The sequence below is a fragment of the Cyrtonyx montezumae genome, unplaced genomic scaffold (assembly GCF_038088225.1).
Source record: "Cyrtonyx montezumae isolate F1298 unplaced genomic scaffold, pur_monq_1.0 scaffold_8, whole genome shotgun sequence".
Taxonomy (NCBI): Eukaryota; Metazoa; Chordata; class Aves; order Galliformes; family Odontophoridae; genus Cyrtonyx; species Cyrtonyx montezumae.
Window position 1 is genome coordinate 67,818,322 of NW_027072089.1, and position 23,933 is coordinate 67,842,254.

The 23,933-nt window shown below is 40.4% G+C and overlaps 1 protein-coding gene across 6 annotated transcripts in view; it reads right to left on the reverse strand.

Moving 5' to 3' along the window:
• The window catches only part of CTNND2 (catenin delta 2), a 619,666-nt gene that overhangs the window by 161,397 nt on the left and 434,336 nt on the right, over positions 1 to 23,933 (reverse strand). For all 6 annotated transcript variants that reach the window (XM_065752045.1, XM_065752047.1, XM_065752046.1 and 3 more), the window contains one exon: positions 2,570 to 2,702. In XM_065752045.1, coding sequence (XP_065608117.1) covers positions 2,570 to 2,702 — 133 coding nt within the window. The remainder of the gene's footprint in view (positions 1 to 2,569; positions 2,703 to 23,933) is intronic.

The window sequence follows — 23,933 nt, forward strand, 5'->3', positions numbered from 1 at the left end:
AACCTAATTGGTCTTAGGAATCTCAGAAATGCATGTAGTCATAGCTGCTGTTTTCCTTTTCTATTTGCCTGATTTAATCAAAGCTATTAGACTCCAAGAGAATATAAAGGCCTCAGTCCTAGCATGCACATGGGGATAAAGTTCTTTAAAAAATTCCAGTAAAGTCTCCTAAGAGTAGGACAAGTCTATCTCTATACAAAACCAAAACTGGAAGAACAAAAGAATGGGTGAGTTCCAATGAAAATCATTAATCACATTTCTGTAGACAATATAGCATAAATCATGCTTAAAAGAATAGTGAATTTATTTCAAGCTGGTTTTTTTTTTCCAGAAATCCAGGATAAAATAGCCATTCATTACAGTGTGGAAACCTGATACTCATTAGTGATAAGTACATAACACTGTTTTCTAAGTTAACTTCCAGAGTTGAAACTTTTAACAGTCAGATTACATTTCCAATTCCATATGACCATTAGAATGACCTAAACTGTTGCATAATATTATCCATTCTGTGTGTGCATGTGGTGATATCCAAGGGCATGTTATACATTAACACTTAACTACTGGATTCGGACAATTTGCTTCCCCTTGGTGCTTGTCAGGACTATGAAACACCAGTAGTTTTCTTAATGTGCACATTCCTATGTTTGGCTTTTCTCCAGAGTTTGAAAGGCCACCAAGGCAGTTTTCTTTCTTTAGTGCAAGTTATTTGCTATGTTGGTATTCAGTGAAAGAACACAGTCTTCTGTGTTTCAAAAGAACTGGAATTTTTCACCTGTGTGTCCCAGTTGTATCCCTTTGATTGTGGGGAGTATAACACAAATGCTTCCTTCAGGTATGAAATGTGGCCAGCTTCAGACGGAGGAAAACCGGCCACAACACCCAACTGCAGCCAAACAGTACAGGAGGGTGCTTTTTCATATCAGCTCTTATGACCTATGCCTTCCTTCAGACATATCCTTAACCAGGTAGCCCATGCTTTGTCCCAGTGAAGTTTAGTAGCACCCCTCAAGTTCTTCTGGCTGGGGGAAAAGTTGTATGAATCTGGCCAGTTTGGGAGTTGAGACTGAAGACAGTTTCTCTAGTATGGTGTGAGGATCTGAGCCATAAAAAAAAAAAAAAAGGGGGGGAGGGGGGAAATCCTCATTTTATCTGCTGTCCTTTCACAGAGAAGCATTGCAGAGGGCTGAATTATGCTATACTGCCTGATGTTGCCATAACCTTGCCCTTCCAGCTCATGAGTCAGAAGCTTACAAAGGCTGATGTCCTAATAGTATGCAGTACATCAACAGCAGCCAGTCTTCTAAAGGATTTTTTCCTTGAATAGCTAGCAACAAAAATCAAACCATTTCCTTCCCACAAATATGAAACTACCTAGTGGCTCTCGATCTATGGCTAACAGGAGCAAGCACAGATTGCACAATAAATAAACTGTTTGGAGTATTTAACACTTTTATCACAGACTGATCAATTATTTTACTGAAACACTAATCAGTGAAGTCAGGATGAGAGAAAAGACTACGAGGAGAGCGTGCAGCTGAAACTTTCAACAATACCTGTAACAGAATCCTCTTTTCTACATTTTTTATTATTATGTTTGAGGTGATAAAGGCACTCAGTGCAGCCTTCCAGTAAGGTTCTGCCAACGCCAACAGGCTGCAAGCTTAACTATTCACTTGGGAATTTTCTCAATGTGAAAAATCTCTCAAGAGAAAGCTGCTAGGGCATGCTGTGTGAGACGGTAACGAAGGCAAGCAAACCAACATCACTTTGCAGTTCAGGCAAACAGGCAATAGCAGATCATGATCTCGGTTTACCTTTACATGCTAGGCTACGGGATGCCAGTACAGGCGCAGATTTATGTGCACATCACATATTCCTGATTAGCAGTTTCTCTGAGAGGGGCAGGGAGCCAGCTGGGACTGGTAACAGCTTCACACATTCAATTTAATTGACTACTGCGTGTTTGTCAGATTCCTCAGTGCTGCCTTCCTTCTGTTTTAACTTGTGCCAAAAGCAGAACTGGTCCCATTGACCACAGGGAACAAGCCAGCAAGAAGAACAGACCAGTTCCTCTCTGAACTGCATTCTAGGCACAAACTACATTACATTTCAAAATCATAGATTAACTATCACAGCTCAAGCTAATCTCTTACCCCACAATTATACATGAAAGCAGGCTTTGATTTAGAATAAATTTGTTTTACTTTCATTTTTTGTGTCTACATTTAGACTCCAAACTTTTATCTCTGAAAATCCTATGGAAATACTTCAAGATACTATCAAGACTATACTACTAACATCTACTGTTACAGTGTTTAATGGTACAGAATCAATTAAAACACTCCAAATGAACAAAAAAAATATAGTCATCCAAATGACTGACAACAGTATTCTCTGCAATCTTTCTATATCAGTAACAAATGAATTAAGTAAAAGTTTGACTGAAATTGGTCTAGACATGTATACGTTATTTCTCTTGTAACTGTTTTTAAAATACATATAAATAATTATGGTGATAAATGGCAGACAGCATAGCAGTTGAAAATTAAGTAATTAAAAATCTTACCTCTGCTTTTATTTTATTGTCTCCAAAACAGAGGTGCTGTAAGTAGGCTGCAGCATTGGACTGAACTGAGGGAAACTGATGCTGTAACATCTGTATAACTTCTGGAAGCTCTGGATCTCGCCATCCAAACTCTCTGTGAGAAAACAAAAAAGAAAGACTCAACAAGAACTCTGATAATAGAGGATAGATGTATGTAGCAGTAGTTTAGCTAAGACAAAATACATATCTAAGTAAAATACAAATTCCACTATTTTAAATCAATACATGACAGAATTTTCTGCTCTCAATAGTACTAGTATGAAAAAAAATTACGTAAATTATAGCTAGAGTAAATAAGTTCATAGAATTGTCTCTATGTGCTGAAGCTCCTTAAATAAAAAAGGCTATATAAAACATAATATAAGAACAGAAAGAAGATCCATGCTCATACCATTACACAGTCTCCATTAAAATTCAGAGTACTAGAATCGTAATTCTGAATGGTTTGCTAAAAGATTTTGTCAGAAAGCCTTTTATTTACTGCAATCTTTATTTTATAAAAATTGCTGTCTCGTATAATTAGTAATTCACTATTTTGTCTTTTGATTTATTGTTTTCAGTTATAGTCCAGGCTCAATGTTACAAAATTTATATGAGACATATAATACATACAATTACACAATTTTATTTATAATCATACCATATATCATACACAGTTATGCATCTGATTACTTTTAAATCTTCATTAGTAATACTTAGTCTAAAACAGAAGATAGGCAAACAAAACAACTCAAGATTCACACTGTCCTTTAATGCCATGAAGCATGACACACCATTAGCATCAAATGAAACAACTGAGTCCAAGTGTGGTGAACAAGCTCCAGCGGGTATACTTCAGTTTCCAGAACTGGAAGTATCAAGCTGTCCCTTCAGGTCAATTTTTCCCTCTCTGTCTACAGGTAAAACCAATCATGAAAATGGCTTTAGGCTTTGTGTCCCAAAACCCATGCAGACACTCTGCATGAGATTGCTCAATTCCTATGTCCCCTGGAATCAAAGAATCAGACAATCACCAAAGTTGGAAAAGACCTCCAAGATCAGCCAATCCAATTGCCCACCTACCACCAGTATTTCCCACTAAACCATGCCCCTCAGTACAACATCTAAATGTTTCTTTAACACCTCCAGGGACAGTGACTCATCCATCTCCCTGGGCAGTCTGCGCCAACATATGATCACTCTTTTGGAGAAGAAGTTTTTCCTAATATCCAACCTGAATCTCCCTTGGCACAACTTGAGGCCATTCCATCTTATTCCTAACGCTAGTTATGCAGGATAAGAGGACAACTTTTTTAGGGAGTTGTAGAGAGCGATAAGGTCACACCTGAGCCTCCTCTTCTCCAGACTGAAAATCCCAGTTCCCTCAGCCATTCCTCATTAGACTTGTGCTCCAGATCCTCATCAGTTTCACTGCCCTTCTCTGAACATGCTCTGGAACCTCAATGTTTTTCTACTATTGAGGGGCCCAAAACTGAACACAGTACTCGAGGTGCAGCCTCACCAGAGTGAGTACAGGGGGATGATAATCTCCCTCCCTGCTCCTGCTGGCTACACTATTTCTGATGCAACACAACACAGGCTGCTGCAAAGTCTGCATCTTTGAAAAAATATTTGTTACCATTACTTTTCTTCCTGAATCATAAGCATTCTGCTGCACTGAGGCCAAGTGTACATTACTGGGGGAACTGACCTATTTGAATAAAGCTTACAGTAAGTAGGTATTTTTACAAGTGAACTCAGGCATCCAATTCTTCAAATACGACAGTTCTCTGAGACATTTAATTGAAACAAGTCATTTTACAATGACAGTGGATTGCTATGAAACGGAGGTATTGTCTGTTCTTTTCTCACACAGGATGACTGCCAGATTGAGAGTTATCATTACTCATATCTTCATAAAATGATCTAAAATATAAGTAGGAGATGTAGAAAATTACAGAATTTTATCTGCAATTTCTGTTCTGACAGAATTAATGTCAAGACATGAATATAAAATTTCACATTAACGCATTGCATGTGGGCATTTTCAGTGAACCCTTGGACAACACAGACTGTTGGGAAACTTCTAAAGAAGTCTTTTTCCATAGATTCAGAAAGATCTTGACACCGAACTGATATTTTTGAAGTGCAGAACACTGTAAGAGGTATCAGGGAAGCACAGAAACTTCAGTAGCTAATAGTAGGATAAGGACAATAACTATGGATTAAACAACCCATACCTATCTATATAAACAGTATATACAAACAATTTGCAGAAATGACACAGAACACCTATATAAAATAAAAAGGAGTAACTCCTTGAGGTGAACAAAATGTCCCACCTCTACAGAAATACTGCCTCAATCCTGTGAGACTTGAGCTGGCTTCACCAAAAGAGTTTAGAAACTGAGCCCATCAGCTTACAGGCTGAGCATCCAATACTTCATTGGATGGCTTCTCTCCATCACCTACAGAGCACTGATTGGAAGTAATATCTAACTCTTACTAAGGTCTGAACTTGCAGCTAAAGATGATGCAACTACTCTGGCAAATATCACATCTCCTGTACGTACTACTTTATTTACACATTAAGTGATTCACTGGTAAAGCAATTATTTATGTTTAAGAATGAGTAGAACAAGCCCATAAACAAATCATAAATTGACAGAGCTGAGTGACAGAAACAATGCTACTTGATGCGTTGGCTTCCCCTTATGCGTACTTTTCACAGTTAGGATGGTACCTAGGCAATAACACGTTAACAAGTTCTTCAACCATGTGAGTCGATATATATGGCTCTCAACTAAATAAATTATCCAGAAATTATTTTTACATAAAAATAAAACATGATAAAAACCAAACCACCATGATGATAAACTCATTATTCCAGCTCACATTCTGATTTATTCTTGCTTAGATTCCTAGACCTGAATAGCGGGTTTTGGTACTTTGGAGTGAATACAAAGTATCAGACAAAAACAGCTTGTATGACAAAACAAGGAGTGGCAACATAAAAAAGCTGTTGTTTTAAACTAAGTAACTGCACTTCAAAGTGCTGGAACTTCTAACAACAAATTGTCTCCAAAAAGAATACTTTTCCTTCTTAACAGGAGTATTATTCAATCAAATACACATATAGTGTGCAATAATAAATACAGAGTATAACAAAAAGCTCAGACTCTTGATTTGTCCTGGCATCCAGGACAGAGAAGGTAATGAAGGGCAAAATGAAAAAGGTCCCTTAATCAAAGGTCCAGTTAATTGGTCTAACAAACCTGCAGATTTTACATGCTATGAATGCATGTATGACAACAAGGCTGTGCTTACTTTTTTCCTCTGATCTCCCAAAAGACAAACTGATAAATAAGTGATGAATAAAGACTTGTTGTCAATGTTTGTGTGCACACTGGACTTAAGTGCAAAATTAATACAGAAAAGAAACTTCTAACAGAGAATACCATCATGTTATCAGTCACAGGAAAGAGAATGAACAAAGCAGAAAATAAGTTAAAAAATTTAGCTCCAGTATGCATTGTCATTTCAGGCAGATGGTCTCCTAAGACTATTATATTTTAGTAGTTTCTGAAGAAATGAGGGTAGCTATTTAAAACAAAATTTTCTGCCAACAGTTAAGGGCGTTTGAATAATTGCAGTATTATAGCAGCCTTTGGGGCAAGGAAGAATAACTTCTGGGAGTTCATATTTTTCAAACTGTCTACTCTGGGTGGAAAAAAAATGATCTAGAGAAGGAGAGAGTTTTTAGAAAAGTAAGCTTGCAGCACTATCAACAACATTTACTTTGAAAAATAAATACAGATTTTTAAATTCAGCTTAATTATGAAAAGTTAGGAAGGCTACTTTAATAAAGTCAACTGCACAGAGGCCTGCTGAAGGGAGGACTGGAATTTCTCAAAGACAAAGATAAAAAAACGTCTGGAATATTTTGCACAGACTTCAGGCCATAGCCTCAAGCATACCTATATAACAAAAAACAAAACAAAACAAACAAACAAAAAAGCTCATTAAAATGAAGAGCCGAACAAAAGTAGGAGACAAAATGTTAGGGATAAGAAAGGAGATTGCAGAAGTTAAAGGTTGGAATCAGCTAAGTTATGCCACAGGACAGTAAGTCAAATCAAATAGCAAAATATCCTTTACTGACTGCAGTGAAAAGCAATGACAGTCAGTACCTGTTAATTAGAGTCAGATTAAAGGAAGGGAAAAGGAAAATGAAAATCAGATCCATCTCTATTTCTGTGAAATATCTGATACTGTGCATCATGGAAACTAGTTCAATTGGCAACAAATGAGAATCCAACCCCTAGTGAAGTTATTATAGCAGAGTTATGGAAAATTTGAAACTTCAGTGAATAGCCTAAAGAAACACTATATAGTTACTTGTCATTTACCAACATCCCCACACTTAGAAAAGGTGAGTAGAAGCATGGTGTGTAATTTTTGAGACTTCTATCAAATTATCTGTGCAGTTGATCCAAAAATGAACACTACGGTAGCATACACACTGAAGAACTGTTACTGCCTGTTTCCTGGTGAATGCAATCTCTATGAAGCTATGGACAGCTAAAGGCTTGTGGTGGTATTATGGCTTTTCCACAAGAAAATTGCAGCTGTGTAACAACTTGACAGCTTGGGATGGAAAGCAGCATTTGCAGTGCACTTCAGGCAGTTCAAGAGATCATAGAAGTTCATTATTTCTAGGAAGCATCATCATTTTAGGGAACTGATGAAAGCATACCAGTATTCCTTCCACCTTGTTTCTTTGATGGCAACTATGCTCTAGGAATGTTAAGACTGATCTCATTTTAAAACCCTCTAAAGTTTTTAGCAGGAAGTGGTGACTAATGCAAATGATCCATGTATGCAGTAGGCTGCTGCCAAAAGATGGACCAAAAGAGAACACTGAGTAAGTTACATATAGAATATCATAATAGGCCACATTTTATCTAGGGTTAACTGAAGAGAATCAACTGGGAGTAGGACATGAGATATATCGATTCTGAAATGGAGCACTATGAACATAAATACTAAGAAATCCAGTTCAACTGAGGACACCAAGTACTGCACTGAAACAAATTCCTGTTCCTGTCATCATAGCGTGTGTACACATCAGAAAGAAAAAGGAAAGGGAGATTTAGGATAGCCTGCTAGAAATACAATTGACTATACTGACTTTGTGGTTTCACATAAAGGTGACGTTGAGTACAGGATACGTACAGCATCTGACTATTTGCTTGAACTCTGCAAGATTTTTTTTCTTCTTTTACCACAAATTCTGATTACACACAGAAATCCAACATCAAAACCCTTTTACAGTTAAATAGGTTGTAGCTTTTTAAAAAATCACTAACTTGTAAAACATAGGTCTCCAGTTGTTAAGTAAGGATATCAATCGGAATCCTTACAAAGAATTTGAGAAGCAGATGTGATGGCATGATATACTATTTATTCACTGGCCACAGTAAATTTGAATAGAGCTTGGATTCTTATTTCTAATTTACACTATTGGAGCAGAATATCCACATCTGATTGAGTAGTTGGCATATGCAAGCACTGACATCCTGAGCTATTCCAGTCTCAGAACCATTCCCCAAAGGCAGTGATGTGAAGATGCCTGCTATGAAGAACCATATGTTTGAGAACGACTTAACTACCACCAAGCACTTATGAAAGACAGAGAATGCACTGTTTGTAAACATATTCATTATGAAATTGTATGTTTACACCAGACTTATCTTTATGTACCTGCCTGCCTTAATAAGCAATACATATGTAAAACAGTCTTACAGACTGGTAAAGGAGAGGCTATCATATACGAAGCATATGAAGCAGCATTGCTAATCCCAGCCTACAAGACTTCTGCTGCACTACTGAGATTTACCCTTGTGTTTCCTTTCTTTCTTTCTTTTTTCTTTTTTTTTTTTTGCCTGAAAAATTTCAATAAATAAAGCCTGAAAATCTCTTTTGCCTCATCTCTGAAAGGAGAGCTCAGAGAATGTGTTTCTGGTAGTACCAGGAGAAAACAAATTACATGAACCTTATAGAATCAAACACAAAGAGAACTCATCAAGAGTCAAAAGAGGATCAAAGAAAGAACTACCTCTCTTATTCAAGAGGAGAAATGTACTTCGATTAAAACCATTTTGAAGGCAATATACCAGTGCTACAGGAATCTCTAAGGATTTTATCTCAGTACATTTAAAAAGAGTACAGACAAGATACTGAACTTAACTGATAAAAAACAAACAAACAAAACCATTTAAAGGTAATGCACCAAAAAGGAATATGATACATATATAAAGAAATTATCAAACAGCTTGTTCTCTCATTTTCTTTCTGCTGTTCTTGGACTGTTGGATTCTATGACACCTGCTTCAAGTGGCATTTCAATAATGCTCTCATTAATGTGCTTTAACTTTTGGTTACCCCTGAAGTGCTTGGGCAGTTGTACTAGATGAACACTGTATGTCCCTTTTAACTGAACTCTTCTAATTCTAAAACAAAAGTGAACATTCTAAACTTCATTTATCAGGAGTGGTAATTTTAAATAATACTTCCCCTTTTTCAAGCATACTTCTCCATATCCAAGCACATCTATGTACACACAGTTGTTTATAACTGCAATATTGCAAGCCCAACCTGAATGATCTGCTACAATTTTAAGAGGAGGCAGAGCTACTGTATTTGCTACTAGTATTTTTGAAAATGGAACGTGAGAATTGGATGAGACTTAGCACACAATTTTAGGAATACAAAGATGTCAATCTCCATTCCAGTACACTTTAGAAAATGCACCAAATCTGCACTGCCTTATCGGACTTCTAGTCCAATTTGGCTAAAAGAGTGTGCAACAACAAGCCACTGATCATCTTCAGCCCCACCTTGATATCAACAACATACATCCACAGAATGCAATAACACCAGGTTTAGGCCTAAATTCCTTAAGGCAGAAGTAAACGTATCAGTAGAGAGCTTTCAAAAAGAAAAAGAAAACAACAAAGACTACTGGAAAAGTTTGAACTGAAGAAACAGACAATCTAGACTACGTGTGTAAGTGGCAGAAATAAGGATAGAGAAAAGGCACCACAACATCTTCTCTGGATAAAAATGCAAGTTCTAAACCCCCCCCCAAAATTTAAGCTATTGTTTATCTCTGCATCCTGTGTACATCACATCTTTTGGTACAACATTGCCAGGAGAACATAACTGAAATCCTAGACTGCCTTCTGCACATTAATATGAGCACCATAACTCTGCTGTAGCAACCTGCTGAGGTTATGGAAGAGTAACTGCAGTGCTTCATGTGACAGAGGCAAATACACTCCACATCATGCAATCTGAATAAGCATTCACATTTCATCAGCTCCACAATTTTTGAATCTCACAGAATTTCACCATTTGTTTCTTCCGCTAACAGAGTTTTTATCGCTTTTGGAAGAGCTGCTATTGTTAGAGCAATGTGCTTGCCAAATGGCTTTGCAGCATTAAAAAATGACTGCAATAACCTCTTAATTGCTGGGTTGCTTATTTATTTTTAGTATGTGCACAACTTCAAATTTGCACGCCAAAAAAACAACCCCAAACCTGCAAGAATTATACAAACTGAATCAGAAAGAGGAGGAAACATTTCACTGCACAGTCCCGCTTTATATCTGGGAAGAGCTGATCTCAGAGCTTGCCAGAACCTGAATGAGAAAGAAGCAGAAAGACCCACGTGGCTAAAAAGCTATAGATTTTCATTTGAGCAACAGGCTGGATCTACATACTCAGGCATACTTGCAACCTGTTTCTACAGGTTGGGTTAGCCACACTGTCAACGGTTTACGGGCAGGTTCGGCCTGGTTCCGTGACGATTGGTGCGGGGGACCCACGGACCCACGCCCCAGGAAAAGGGAAGGGGGAAAGGGAAAAGGGAGATGGGCCTAGGAACAAAACAGCGGCAACGATCTGAGGAGGAAAGCTAATTTACTAAATAAGATATCAGAAAGCAAAATAACACAATATAATACAATATAATTGGAATTAAAGCTAATAAATCAAATAAAATGAGCAAGAGAGAGTGTCCGATAAACCGAAGGCCTTACGCTAACGCTGAAGGCGGACGGCAGCGAGCACCCACTGCTGAGTCCATCCCAAAGGAAAGAGAGTGTCCCGTGACCGCAGACAGTTTTTATCTTTCCCTCTGAGCGTAAACACGTAAGAACGCAAAGCATCGCAAAGTCCTCTGGGGAATGGAGTTCTTCTTCTCTTCTGAGACAGGTATACCTGGAACTATCGATGATCCACAGAGCTGGAGCATTAACTCTTTAACTCTAAATGCACTACATGATGTTATGATGTGGAATACCAGTACCAAAAATCATAAAACCATGACATTCCACCCCTTATTCCACATCACTACATCATGTTTGATATGTATGTATAGAAGAACAATGATTAACATGCATTAAGTACACACACAACACATATATGTATATACATGGAATTACTGACTGCACTCCCCCAACATCAAATTCCCTTGTGGTACACATTGAACATCCCCATTCTTCTGCATCACCCACCAAGTGGACCCAGGTCCTTGAGCAAAAACAGTTCCATGGAGAGGTTTACCCTTTCCAGAAGCTGGAAGGACCCAAACTGCTTTTCCCAACATGTTCTTTACATGTACTACAGGGACCTTATCTCCCTCTACAGTAGGTAGAGATCTGGATTGGGCAGGACCATCGCGATTGATGGATCCTCGAGTGTTGACCAGCCAGGTGGCTTCTGCCAAATGCTTCTCCCAGTGCTTAAATGTTCCGCCACCCATTGCTTTCAATGTGGTTTTTAACAACCCATTGTACCTTTCAATTTTACCAGAAGCTGGTGCGTGATAGGGGATATGATAAATCCACTCAATGCCATGATCTTTGGCCCAAGTATTTACAAGAGAATTTTTGAAATGAGTCCCATTATCTGACTCAATTCTCTCTGGAGTGCCATGTCGCCATAGGACTTGTTTCTCAAGCCCTAAGATGGTGTTTCGGGCAGTAGCATGGGGTACTGCATATGTTTCAAGCCACCCAGTGGTTGCTTCCACCATGGTGAGCACATAACGCTTACCACTGCGAGATCGTGGCAAGGTGATATAATCAACCTGCCATGCCTCCCCATATTTATACTTTTGCCATCGCCCTTCCCCCCAAAGAGGTTTCATTCTCTTAGCTTGTTTAATTGTGGCGCATGTATCACAGTCATGGATAACCTGTGCAATAGCATCCATAGTTAAGTCCACCCCTCGGTCTCTAGCCCATTTATATGTTGCATCTCTTCCTTGATGGCCAGAGGTCTCATGGGCCCATCGAGCTAAAAATAATTCACTCTTGTGTTGCCAGTCCAAGTCTGCTTGAGCCACCTTAACTTTGGCAGCTCGATCTACCTGATGGTTATTTTGTTGTTCCTCAGTTGCCCGGCTCTTAGGAACATGAGCATCTACATGGCGCACCTTTACAGCCATATTCTTTATTCGGGCAGCAATGTCTCTCCACAGTTCAGCAGCCCAAATAGGTTTACCACTCCGTTGCCAACCATTTTGTTCCCATTGCTGTAACCACCCCCATAAAGCATTTGCCACCATCCATGAGTCAGTGTAAAGATAAAGCACTGGCCACCTCTCTCGTTCAGCAATATCTAAGGCCAGCTGGACAGCCTTTACCTCTGCAAATTGACTTGATTCTCCTTTTCCTTTAGTGGCCTCTGCAACTCGTCGTGTGGGGCTCCACACAGCAGATTTCCATCTGCGGTGCTTACCCACAATGCGACAGGATCCATCTGTGAACAGGGCATATCTCTTTTCATTGTCTGGTAGTTCATTATATGGTGGGGCCTCTTTGGCACGTGATACCTCCTCTGCTGGTGTTGTTCCAAACTTTTTACCTTCAGGCCAGTCCATGATCACTTCTAGGATTCCTGGATGACTGAGGTTCCCCATCCGAGCTCGCTGTGTAATCAGCGCAATCCACTTGCTCCAAGTGGCATCAGTAGCATGATGGGTGGAGGGAACCTTTCCCTTGAACATCCAGTTCAGCACTGGCAGTCGAGGTGCCAGAAGGAGCTGCGTTTCAGTACCGATTACTTCGGAAGCAGCTCGAACCCCCTCGTACGCGGCTAAGATCTCCTTCTCAGTTGGAGTGTAGCGCTCCTCAGACCCCCTGTACGCCCGACTCCAGAATCCAAGGGGTCGGCCTCGGGTCTCTCCAGGAGCTCTTTGCCACAAACTCCAAGTGGGACCTTCCTTTCCAGCAGCAGTGTAGAGGATGTTCTTTACATCCTGTCCCGTCCGCACTGGCCCCAGGGCCACGGCACGGGCTATCTCCTGCTTAATTTGCTCAAAAGCCTGCTGCTGCTCAGGGCCCCACACAAAATCATTCTTCTTCCGCGTCACCCGATAGAGAGGGCTCACAATGAGGCTGTAGTTTGGAACATGCATTCTCCAAAAGCCCACTACACCCAAAAAAGCTTGGGTCTCCGTCTTACTAGTGGGTGGAGACATGGCAGTGATTTTGTTAATCACATCTGTAGGGATGTGACGACGTCCATCTTGCCACTTTATACCTAGGAACTGAATTTCCTGTGCAGGCCCTTTCACTTTGCTTCGCTTGATAGCAAAGCCAGCTTGCAGAAGGATCTGGATTATTCTCTCTCCTTTCTCAAAAACTTCTCCTGCTGTATTGCCCCACACAATGATATCATCAATGTATTGTAAGTGCTCAGGAGCACCGCCCTGTTCCAATGCAGTTTGGACTAACCCATGACAAATGGTTGGGCTGTGCTTCCACCCCTGGGGCAAACGGTTCCAGGTGTATTGAACGCCCCTCCAGGTGAAGGCAAACTGTGGCCTGCATTCTGTGGCCAAAGGAATTGAGAAGAAGGCATTAGCAATGTCAATGGTGGCATACCACTTGGCTGCTTTTGACTCCAGTTCGTACTGGAGTTGTAGCATGTCTGGCACAGCAGCACTCAGTGGGGGTGTGACTTCATTCAGGCCACGGTAATCTACCGTCAGTCTCCATTCTCCACTGGCTTTACGCACCGGCCATATGGGGCTGTTAAAAGGTGAGTGAGTTTTACTGATCACTCCCTGGCTCTCTAGCTGACGAATCAGGTTATGAATGGGGAGCAAGGAATCCCTGTTGGTTCGGTACTGCCGTCTGTGCACCGTTTTTGTAGCAATCGGTACCTGTTGCTCCTCCACTTGGAGCAACCCCACAACAGACGGATCTTCTGATAGGCCAGGCAAAGCAGACAGCTGCTTAATGTTGTCTGCATCCACAGCAGCTATTCCAAAGGCCCATCGATACCCTTTGGGATCCTTAAAATATCCCCTTTTGAGGTAATCAATACCAAGTATACATGGAGCCCCTGGGCCAGTCACAATAGGATGTTTTTGCCAGTCTTTACCAGTGAGGCTTATTTCAGCCTCCAACATGGTTAACTCTTGGGAACCCCCAGTCACCCCAGAAATATAGATTAAGTCTGTCCTTTGGTAACTCGAGGGCATTAGAGTGCACTGTGCACCAGTGTCCACCAGGGCCTTATATTTCTGTGGTTCTGATGTGCCAGGCCATCGAATCCACACAGTCCAATACACTCTATTATCCCTTTCCCCCCCCTGGCTGGGGGGCAGGGGCTATTGTGGCTGGTAGGTACCTCGCTCAGTTCTGAAGGAGTACCGTTCAAATAGGAGGGTGTCTCGCTCAAACTGGAGGGTGTCTCTTTCAGGTTGGATGGCGCCTCTCTCGGTCTGGAGGGCTTCTTGTTGAGACTGGAGGGTGTCTTTCTCAGTCTGGAGGGCATCTCTCTCGGATTGGAGGGCATCTCTCTCGGATTGGAGGGCGTCTTGTTGAGACTGGAGGGTGTCTCTCTCGGATTGGAGGGCGTCTCTCTCGGATTGGAGAGCTCCTTGTTGAGACTGGTGGGCATCTTTCTCAGTCTGGAGGGCGTTTTTCTCGGTCTGGAGGGCGTCTCTCTCAATCTGGAGCGCTTCTCTCTTGGCCTGGAGGGCGTCTCTCTCGGATTGGAGGACTTCTTGTTGAGACTGGAGGGTGTCTTTCTCGGTCTGGAGGGCGTCTCGCTCGGATTGGAGGGCGTCTAGATTGGACTGGAGAGTCTGATTGTCAGTTAAAAGACTCTCTTTCTGGATCAGGAGACTGTCCCTTTCGGCTCGGAGACTCTCTCGCTCTATTTCAGAAACTCTATGCCTCTCTGGGATAGTATTGAATAAGGCCCGGTAAGCATAAGCCAGACCCCAAATAATTTGGGCCTCCTCAGATCTGTTTGAGCCGCAACATCCCTGTCTCAAATATCTGCTTAAGTTCTCAGGATCTTGCAGGTGTTCAGGAGAAAAGTTCCATGACACCGGTGATGCCCATTTCTCTAAAGTCTCTCCTAAGTCCCTCCAAACTCCCTGCCAGTCAGTATTCTCTGGCTCTGGGGAGGGTTTTCTCAAAATATTATAAATACAAATACTGAGTAAAAGTACATTCAGGGAGACTGATACCACAGTCATAACAAGCATTGGATGGGCTTTCAGAAAACGCATAATGAATTCAAAGGAGAGGCCAGGAGTCTGTTTAAAAATCACAAGTTCCATAGAGCTAGCAACTTCATCTGGAGTTACTCCCTCTGGAACTGAATGCCACATTGTATACAAAAGCCAGGTAGTTATTTCCATCAGTGTTTTTAGTTTATCATACAGAGACCAAGCTCCATGGATCAGACTGGCAAACTTAATTAAGTCCCAGTACGTTCTGAGCATTACAAGGGAAAAACCGATGAAATGCAGTCCCTTTAAGACCAGTTTAAAAAGAGAAAGCATTTGTTTTTTTTCTTTTCTAAAACTAGCTGGCAGTACCCAAAAAGTTTACAAATATCCCAGGACAACTGGCAGTACGCCCAGACTTCAAGGTCGTGTTTTGCCGTACAGCACCTGCAGTACAGATAAGCCTGCTAACGAGAGACAGAGATTCACTCTAAAAGTATGTCTCTGCTCGGCTAAGGCAGCTGGTTTTGCCCCACGTTGGGCGCCAAAAATGTCAACGGTTTACGGGCAGGTTCGGCCCGGTTCCGTGACGATTGGTGCGGGGGACCCACGGACCCACGCCCCAGGAAAAGGGAAGGGGGAAAGGGAAAAGGGAAAAGGGAGATGGGCCTAGGAACAAAACAGCGGCAACGATCTGAGGAGGAAAGCTAATTTACTAAATAAGATATCGGAAAGCAAAATAACACAATATAATACAATATAATTGGAATTAAAGCTAATAAATCAAATGAAATGAGCAAGAGAGAGTGTCCGATAAACCGAAGGCCTTACGCTAACGCTGAAGGCGGACGGCAGCGAGCACCCACTGCTGAGTCCATCCCAAAGGAAAGAGAGTGTCCCGTGACCGCAGACAGTTTTTATCTTTCCCTCTGAGCATAAACACGTAAGAACGCAAAGCATCGCAAAGTCCTCTGGGGAATGGAGTTGTTCTTCTCTTCTGAGACAGGTATACCTGGAACTATCGATGATCCACAGAGCTGGAGCATTAACTCTTTAACTCTAAATGCACTACATGATGTTATGATGTGGAATACCAGTACCAAAAATCATAAAACCATGACACACACCTTGCCACTTAACTGGATCAACAATTTCATTGAACAAAAAAGAAGCATTTTGCATTTTGGCAATGTGCCATTTAAATATTAAGTGTAAAATGCCTGAGCAGTCAACATTTGTCTGCACATCTTCAGGTGTTTTATTTTTATTTAGGCATGTAGTTTATTTCTTCTCTAGCTTTCAAATTTAGAACAACTGAATGTGCAACAGCTGCACAAACATGTGGTGATCCTGTTGAAAACACGTAGAAAGAATCTTCCTGTTACTGCTGGGAGGTGTTGGCATTTTCCTTGTCTTATACTTCCACGTGCCCAAACACAGAAGAATCAAGTAGCAATGCTCACCCAGCTTCCTCGCAAATGTGATTTTAGACTGGTGTCATAACCTATTTATGCCTGCAGATGAGGCGTCAAAAAAGACATGCTGTAGCAGACACAGAGAACTCCTTCAGAGCAGTGACAGAGATACTCGATCTGTTCCAACTGGTTAACAGAACTATCGACCTGAAGCGTCAGGGCTGACTTCTAAACATCAGGTCTCCTATATGGCAAAAAACTAAACTTGACTTGTACCATGGCAAGCATTCCCACTTGCACATTGCTAAAAGCAGTTCTGCCCCACTATGCTTTATATATGCTTGGTAAGGAATCCATACCTCTTTTGCTTTTAGACTACTACCTGTGGTTTAAAATTAAAAAACATAAGAAGTGAGCTTGTGAGGAGGTAAGATGAGAACAAAGTGGTCTGGAGCTGAACTTCGTGTAGACTCGAGCACAGTCATCATAAAAGATTTACAAGATGCTACAGTTGAGTAAAGATTATCCAGTGACACTTGCTTACATGGTATTATTTATTTCTCTATGGTACTGCTTCCAACACAGCATCATCGCACTCAGAGGCATGAGTCTTAGCTGTTCAAGGTCACCCTGACTTCATTTACAAATGTCTTTTTAATTGAAACATATTTGTGAACCTTTATGAAATAACCTTTTACGCTATCAACATACTGATCTTTATTTAATTTCCTCACTACCAGTAAGTGAGCTTTCTAGAAAAAAGTTGGCTGTATCCTGAGGTAGCCACACTGCACTGCAGCTGATAAAAAGCTCTCTGTCCTCTAGACTGTAGAGTGGAGAACAGAGAAGGATTAGGGACTTTGTTTCTTTACTGGTTTCTGGTTTTGTTTGCTTATTTTTAGCAGGAGCCGCTTTATTCTTTTGGGGCTGTTGAGCTGAAACAGTCTTGGAAACTTTGTTTTACTTCCTCAATGCAAATTAGGTAAGCTAAAAGGATATCTAATTTATCCCCCTTATCCCTGCAATACATAACATTTTCCTGATCCACTACTACAGATGGGCTTCACAGTACGTTAATGCATCATCATATTAACCCTTGCCTGGGAGATCTGCTCACGTGTACTTGCCTCTGTGCAACCCACACTACACAGGATTTCACAAGACTGGAGCTGTGTGCAGCATCAGCACTGTTGTTCCAGTTGTGGGCATGCTTTTCTCAAAACCAGGAAAGCGAGAATGCAGGCAGGAGATAGGAACAGCAGGCAGGCTGAAAGGAGTCAAGCCTTGACTCTTCTGTGGACTTGCTTTGCAAAATAAACTCATCTGATTTGGTGCCTTTCTCAGAGGTGTGATAGATTCTCAGTGTCCTCTGAGAAAAGAGAATCAAAATTGTCTCTTTTCCTAGAACTAGTGTTTTCGTGCAGAGTTTCTTAAACCTTTATTTCAATGACAGAGGAAAAAAGCTTTTGGAATCCTGCTTCTATCTGAAGACATGGAAAACATGTTTTCCAAACACCTTATTTTCCTTGGGACATGCAAGGAGGATGACAGCTGTTCAGCTACACACACAGGTTAGGGTACCTCACTGTTGCAGCTATATACAGGACAGTGGCAGCAGGACAGCTCCCCACTGTCCCACCAACATCACCTCATGTCATGCCTGTGCACAGGACAGGAAATTGGCACACACAGCACTCCCTCACAATCTCAGAACATCTACATTTTTTCTTGAAACAACCACTCCAACAGTTCTGTCTTAGTTTCAGCTGGGATAGAATTATTTTCTCCAGAGTGTTTGGAATGATGCCATGTTTTAGTTCTAGGAGAAAAACCATGTTGATAAAGTACCAACATTTCCTGTTGCTGTTAAGCAGCATTGTACATAGCCAACGCCATTTGCAGCAAAGGCCAAGGAGCTGGTAGGTAGCAGAATCAGGACAGATGACTTAAACTCGCCAAATGTATGGGAACTGCTGAATCACAACCTGAACCACTGATCGGTCACCTGAGGTGAGCACCAAGTCAGCCATGGGGGCACAGGTGAAGGTGATATACCTGTGTGATTGGAAGGGGTGGAGCCTGGCTCCATCTCTCCCAAACCCCATTTAAGGGCTGACCACCACCAGGGAAGGATCTCTTCTTGGAGATCCCTCTTGTGTGGAGTCCCCTGCGAGCCTTGTCATCCTGAAGGTGAGCCATCTTCTCTTTTGTATTATTTGTCTATATAGAACTGTTCAAAATATACTATCATCTATACTATTTCTTTGTGAAGTACCATCCTTGGGAGTCATTTACCCCACACCAAAGGGATATTTCATCCCACATGACATCATGTAGAAGGAGTTTTGAGGGAGTGGAAGTTCATCTTGCTCACTTCCACTGCTTAGGGGGCTAGTTTGGCATTGGTCAGGGATTGGTGAACAATTGCTTGTGTACCACTTATATATATATGTATGAACACATATAACATGTCATAATAGCTATTATCGTTTTCTATTTCTGTCTTGATAAACAGTTCTACCTCAATCCATGAATTCTACTCTTTTGCCTCCTGAAACTCTTCCCGAAGTGGGGGAGGGCACAAATAACTGTAATGCTCAGCCACATCATGTGTTAAACTACAAGTTCCTACGAGGTTCTGGGGAACTCAACCCCTCCTCACTCATAGTTTTGAGCATCATATTACTAAGCACAATGAGTTTCACAACTGAAATCACAACACCTGGGTCTTTCCTCCCCTTTGCCCAATGAAGATTTCTGGCCCCAGCAGCTCCTCTCCAAGGTTTTCCACCGACTTAAGTCACACTTTTGTAAGGTTTAGGAAACCAAGAAACAAGCAAATTGGATGTTTTACGCCTTTCTGCAAATACAAAGCTTGGGACAGCTGCCAGCCATGCAGCCTGCAGCTTGACACAAGGAAGTGGGGAGTGCAACAGCCAGAAAACAGGTACTTTATATGAGTGCAGCACCAAGAAGGAAATGCCAACAGTGCATGCAGTTCAGCACAAGCTTCAGAAATAATCTGTAGTGTGGATGGAGGGGAAAGTTATCCACCTGAAGTTTTAGAAGGTATTAATACTAAACTCTTCTGTTTTCTCCTTTCTTGAGTGATTAGATTACTTGGTTACTGTGCAGCCACAGCTCCCACATTATCTCTGAACATGCAAGCTCATGCATCCCTCTTATCTATCCAACACTTTGAAGCACTCTCTGTCTTTCTGAGTACAGTGAACACTTCAAAGTAGACATTATTTTGATGCTTGAACAGTGAATATTAAATAATAAAATTTGAAGGTAATTCAAAATATCACACAAATTGATAAGTCCCAAATTGATTTGCTCTCAAACACTCTAAGAGTGAGGAAAGCCAAGAGGAAAACCTACATGAATTTATAATAAATGATTTAGGAAAAAAAACCCAGAACTCTTCATTGTCTTTTGCACAACTACACCCCTGAGCAATATTTCTGAAGGAACTATTTTTGTTCATTAAATTTGAAAGGTGTGCAACACAGCAAATGCACTTGAGTTTGATCTTCCTGTCAAAGGAAAATGCAGACTAATAGTTTTTCTTTGCTGCTTTATTTCATCTTTCATTAAGCACAAAAAGAATGGTCTCCTGCATACTAGCAAGATGAATCTCTCAACATAAAACCACTAAAACAATGTGATAATGCATACACTTGGCAGTCAAGTTCTAGAGAGTTCATGGGATCAATAACAGAAGAGTCAAATTGTTAAAAAATTGCTCAGATGTAAAGCAGTTGGATGGAAGGAAGAATATAGAATGTCTAGTGATTACTGCCACTCAAATGCTATTGCTAGTTCTCCTGCCATTTATTTTACACATAAAACACTGTAGAAATTCTTGGGACTTCTAATGCAGTACGTAGACATCATCACCTTCATGTCACACATGGGTAAGCAGTGATAGCACTTATAAGGCTCTCTCACAAGATAAAACTAAAAAAAAGTGGCAAAACTTAGAAGAGCAACTGTGAAATCCTCAGCATATTTTCAGCTCTCTGAACTGAATATGCTGACTCACTGTGAGCTGACTGCAAAAGCTCAGCAACAGAATTGCAAAGGGTCCAGACAATGCTCCAAGGGAGCCCAGGGAAGGAAGAAAGACACTTGGGCCACCAAAACTAATTTCTGACTGCATTTATCCTATGTGGCCCTTACCATGCACCATACATTACTCAAGCTAAAGAGCCCCACATAGGAAAATCTCGATTTTAATCAATCTCATACTTCACTGTGTCTATCAACAGCTCAGGTTTACACACAAAAAAGAAACTGTCACACACATCCATTCAGAAGGGGTATTTTTTCCTCTGTCCCCATCACGTCCAATATATTATGTTTCTCCTTTAGATTATTAAATCAGAAAAGAAGATTGCACTTACAGGGGAAAGTAGAGGGAGAAAGGATAATTTCTAGGTGGGTACAATTTAGAATGATAACATTTTTGGTCTCTGTTTGGTCTCAGCATAACCCACAGACTCTCTACAATATTATAAAATAATGAGCTAATTGGTGGACAAACATGACTAATGGGACTACCACTGCTCTAAAAGATGAGGGAATCCCACTATCCTGAATTGTGTTGGTAACAGTACTAGACCCAAACCCATCTTAACTAAGGGAAACATGTTAAAACCAAATCAGAAAAAAGTAATTTTACATGGATGATAACTGAGTTTATTGCAGAAGGAGGCCGCGTATTTTAAGTAAACCTAAAATACACAGCTCATACATCTATCTGTTAGTCTTACTTCAGAAAATGCAACTCACAGAAAAACACCTTTTGCCAGCTCCTCTTTCAGTTGCCACCCTACTGTGCTGCAACTGGGACATGACTTTTCCATCCGTTATAAGAGGAACAAGACTGCAGGCTGCTCTGCAGAAAGGCTTCTGGCTGAGCTGTGAAACACTAATAAACCCACCACACAAAATAATCATACTACTGAATCAGGGCAATTGCCTTTATCAACAAATGGGAAAAATACTGCCAAGGATCTGTCATTTATAAATCAGAATCAATATCTTGAAGAGATTCTGGAAGGGAATTTGTTAAGGGAAAATACATGCCTCAATCTATCAAGTCTTTCCTCAGCCTGTGGAAGTGCAACTACCTACCAAAAATGATGAGATTGTGTTAGTTTCATGGTAAATTCCATGCAGCATATAGTGGATGGGATTTTTCAACTGATACTCTGAATTCAATTGCCCTTGACTTTAACTGACCACAAAATCTAGCTGGTGTGTGAAACCATGCCATATATTACACCAGGCGTGAGAAGTACAGGCTTTCCCTTTTCCTTACCTTTTCTTCCCTTCCCCTTTCTCTTTCTCTCCCTTTCTTTTTCCCTTCCCTTCCATGATGCAAAGTATCTGAGATGAGGACACATCTTGCCAGGTGGCAAAAGGGGAGGAAGAAATGGAAAAAAGAGCAAATTGAAATAGAAAAACCAGCGGAGGATATTGATTAGGCTGAATGAGAAAGGTTCAATATGTTAAAGAAAAAACACAAGCAATCAGACCAGGGGATAAAAAAAACAAAACAACAAACAACAAGCTGATAACAAAGTACCTCTAACTGAAGCCTAATTTTGGTCATCTTAGGATCAAAGCTTATGATTTTGAAAAATAATAAGATGCAAATTTAAGTATCAAATTTAGAAATAATGATGTTCACAGATTTTCATATGTGTAGACTGCACAGTAGGAGGCTAGGAGAGGGAAAAGTCTGAGTTTTTTTTTAGGTCCATGTCAATGCAAAAGTTTTCATCTAATGGTGAATACAAATTCACTTGAGACCTTGCACTCCTGATATAAATTGATAAAAGTGAAACTGATACCCACTTTCATTAAAACTCAGCGTGGAAAAGCAGTGGAACTGATCTACTGTAGAGGATATTGCAGCTGAAGTTACTTATTAGTAGAGAAGTCACTACATAAGCTACCGAAATGATTTTTCACTGTTTCATAATAGTTTTACCTGAGCATTTAGAAAGGTGATCATATTGCAAACCATTGTAAGACTGCACCAGGGATGAAGTTCAGAGCACGCCATGCTCCTACTTGTGATTGTGTCACTAGGATTTTAACTATTGCTTTAATTTACTATACCACATTACTGGCATCTTTTTTGACTCAGAAGTCCGCGTAAGAAATCTGCTTGCAAGTGGATTTTAAAGAATTTCTATATATGAATTTACATACACAAATGAAATCAGACGTTCTCAGGAGATGGTACTAATTTACATTAAGGAGAATATCCTGCAGCCTTCTTTTCACACTCATGGATATCTCAGATATACAGGAAATATGGAGATTTTTGGAATACACAAAATTATGTTTTATAAATATGGGAAGCCTTCAGCCTTCAGACAGGGTCCAGGTAGAACTCAGAAAATAAAGTAGTTAAGCATCTTTGTTTTCAGAACTTTACCACAACTGTGCAATATTAAAGGTGGCATTTAGTGTATATATATACACACATATATATAGTATTTAAGTGCTTAATCTTCCTTCAAAGCATATCAAGCACAGATTTCAGCTTGCTGAGGAACACACAAACTAATGTTAGAGATGCCCAGTAAATTAAGTTTCCAGCTCTCCATCTTCATTTGCTACACAATGAGATCTAAAATATTTTACTTTACGTGGAGAGCACAAGAGACCATGTCATTATCATTTTTATACTGAACTGGAAATGATACATTTTACTTGTGTAAAATATATTTTAAAAAAAGAAATAAAGTTTAGCATGTTAATTGGTTACTTGTGTCCACTGTAATTTCAGAATAAAAAAACTGAGAAAAATTTCCATCAAAACAATAATTAAAAAGATATCACGAGTATGTTTTCCATTGGCTCTGCAATATATTCATTTCTGAAGCTTTTGTGTAACTGATTACATCTTTTTTTAACTTCTAAGAGTAAATAGCAAAACTAATTAGCTGCATACTATTAAGTTAATGCACATTTATCTACAACAATCCAATTCTGACTGTGAAATAATCTTTCTAGCCCATAATTACATTCCAGCTTAATTAGCATAATTTCCACAGCACATTCTTTATTAAAGGAGCTGACACAAGGGTTGATCTTAAATACCAAGGATATTCTAGACAACCAGAAGAAGGGAGACAGACATAGCTGCATTAAACACCTATTATTTCATACAAGATAGCACATGTAAAACAGAAGATGAATTAAATGCTATCTGCACTACAACAAGCATCTGAAGCTGCTTTTAGAGAAGATAAGCAAAACACTCAAGGACTTGTGATGTCCTTCCTAGAAGTGGTACACATCCTGCCTGCATTGTCCACCCTACCCTCAACCCATCCCTCTCAACATGGGCTGCCAGCAAATTATTTAT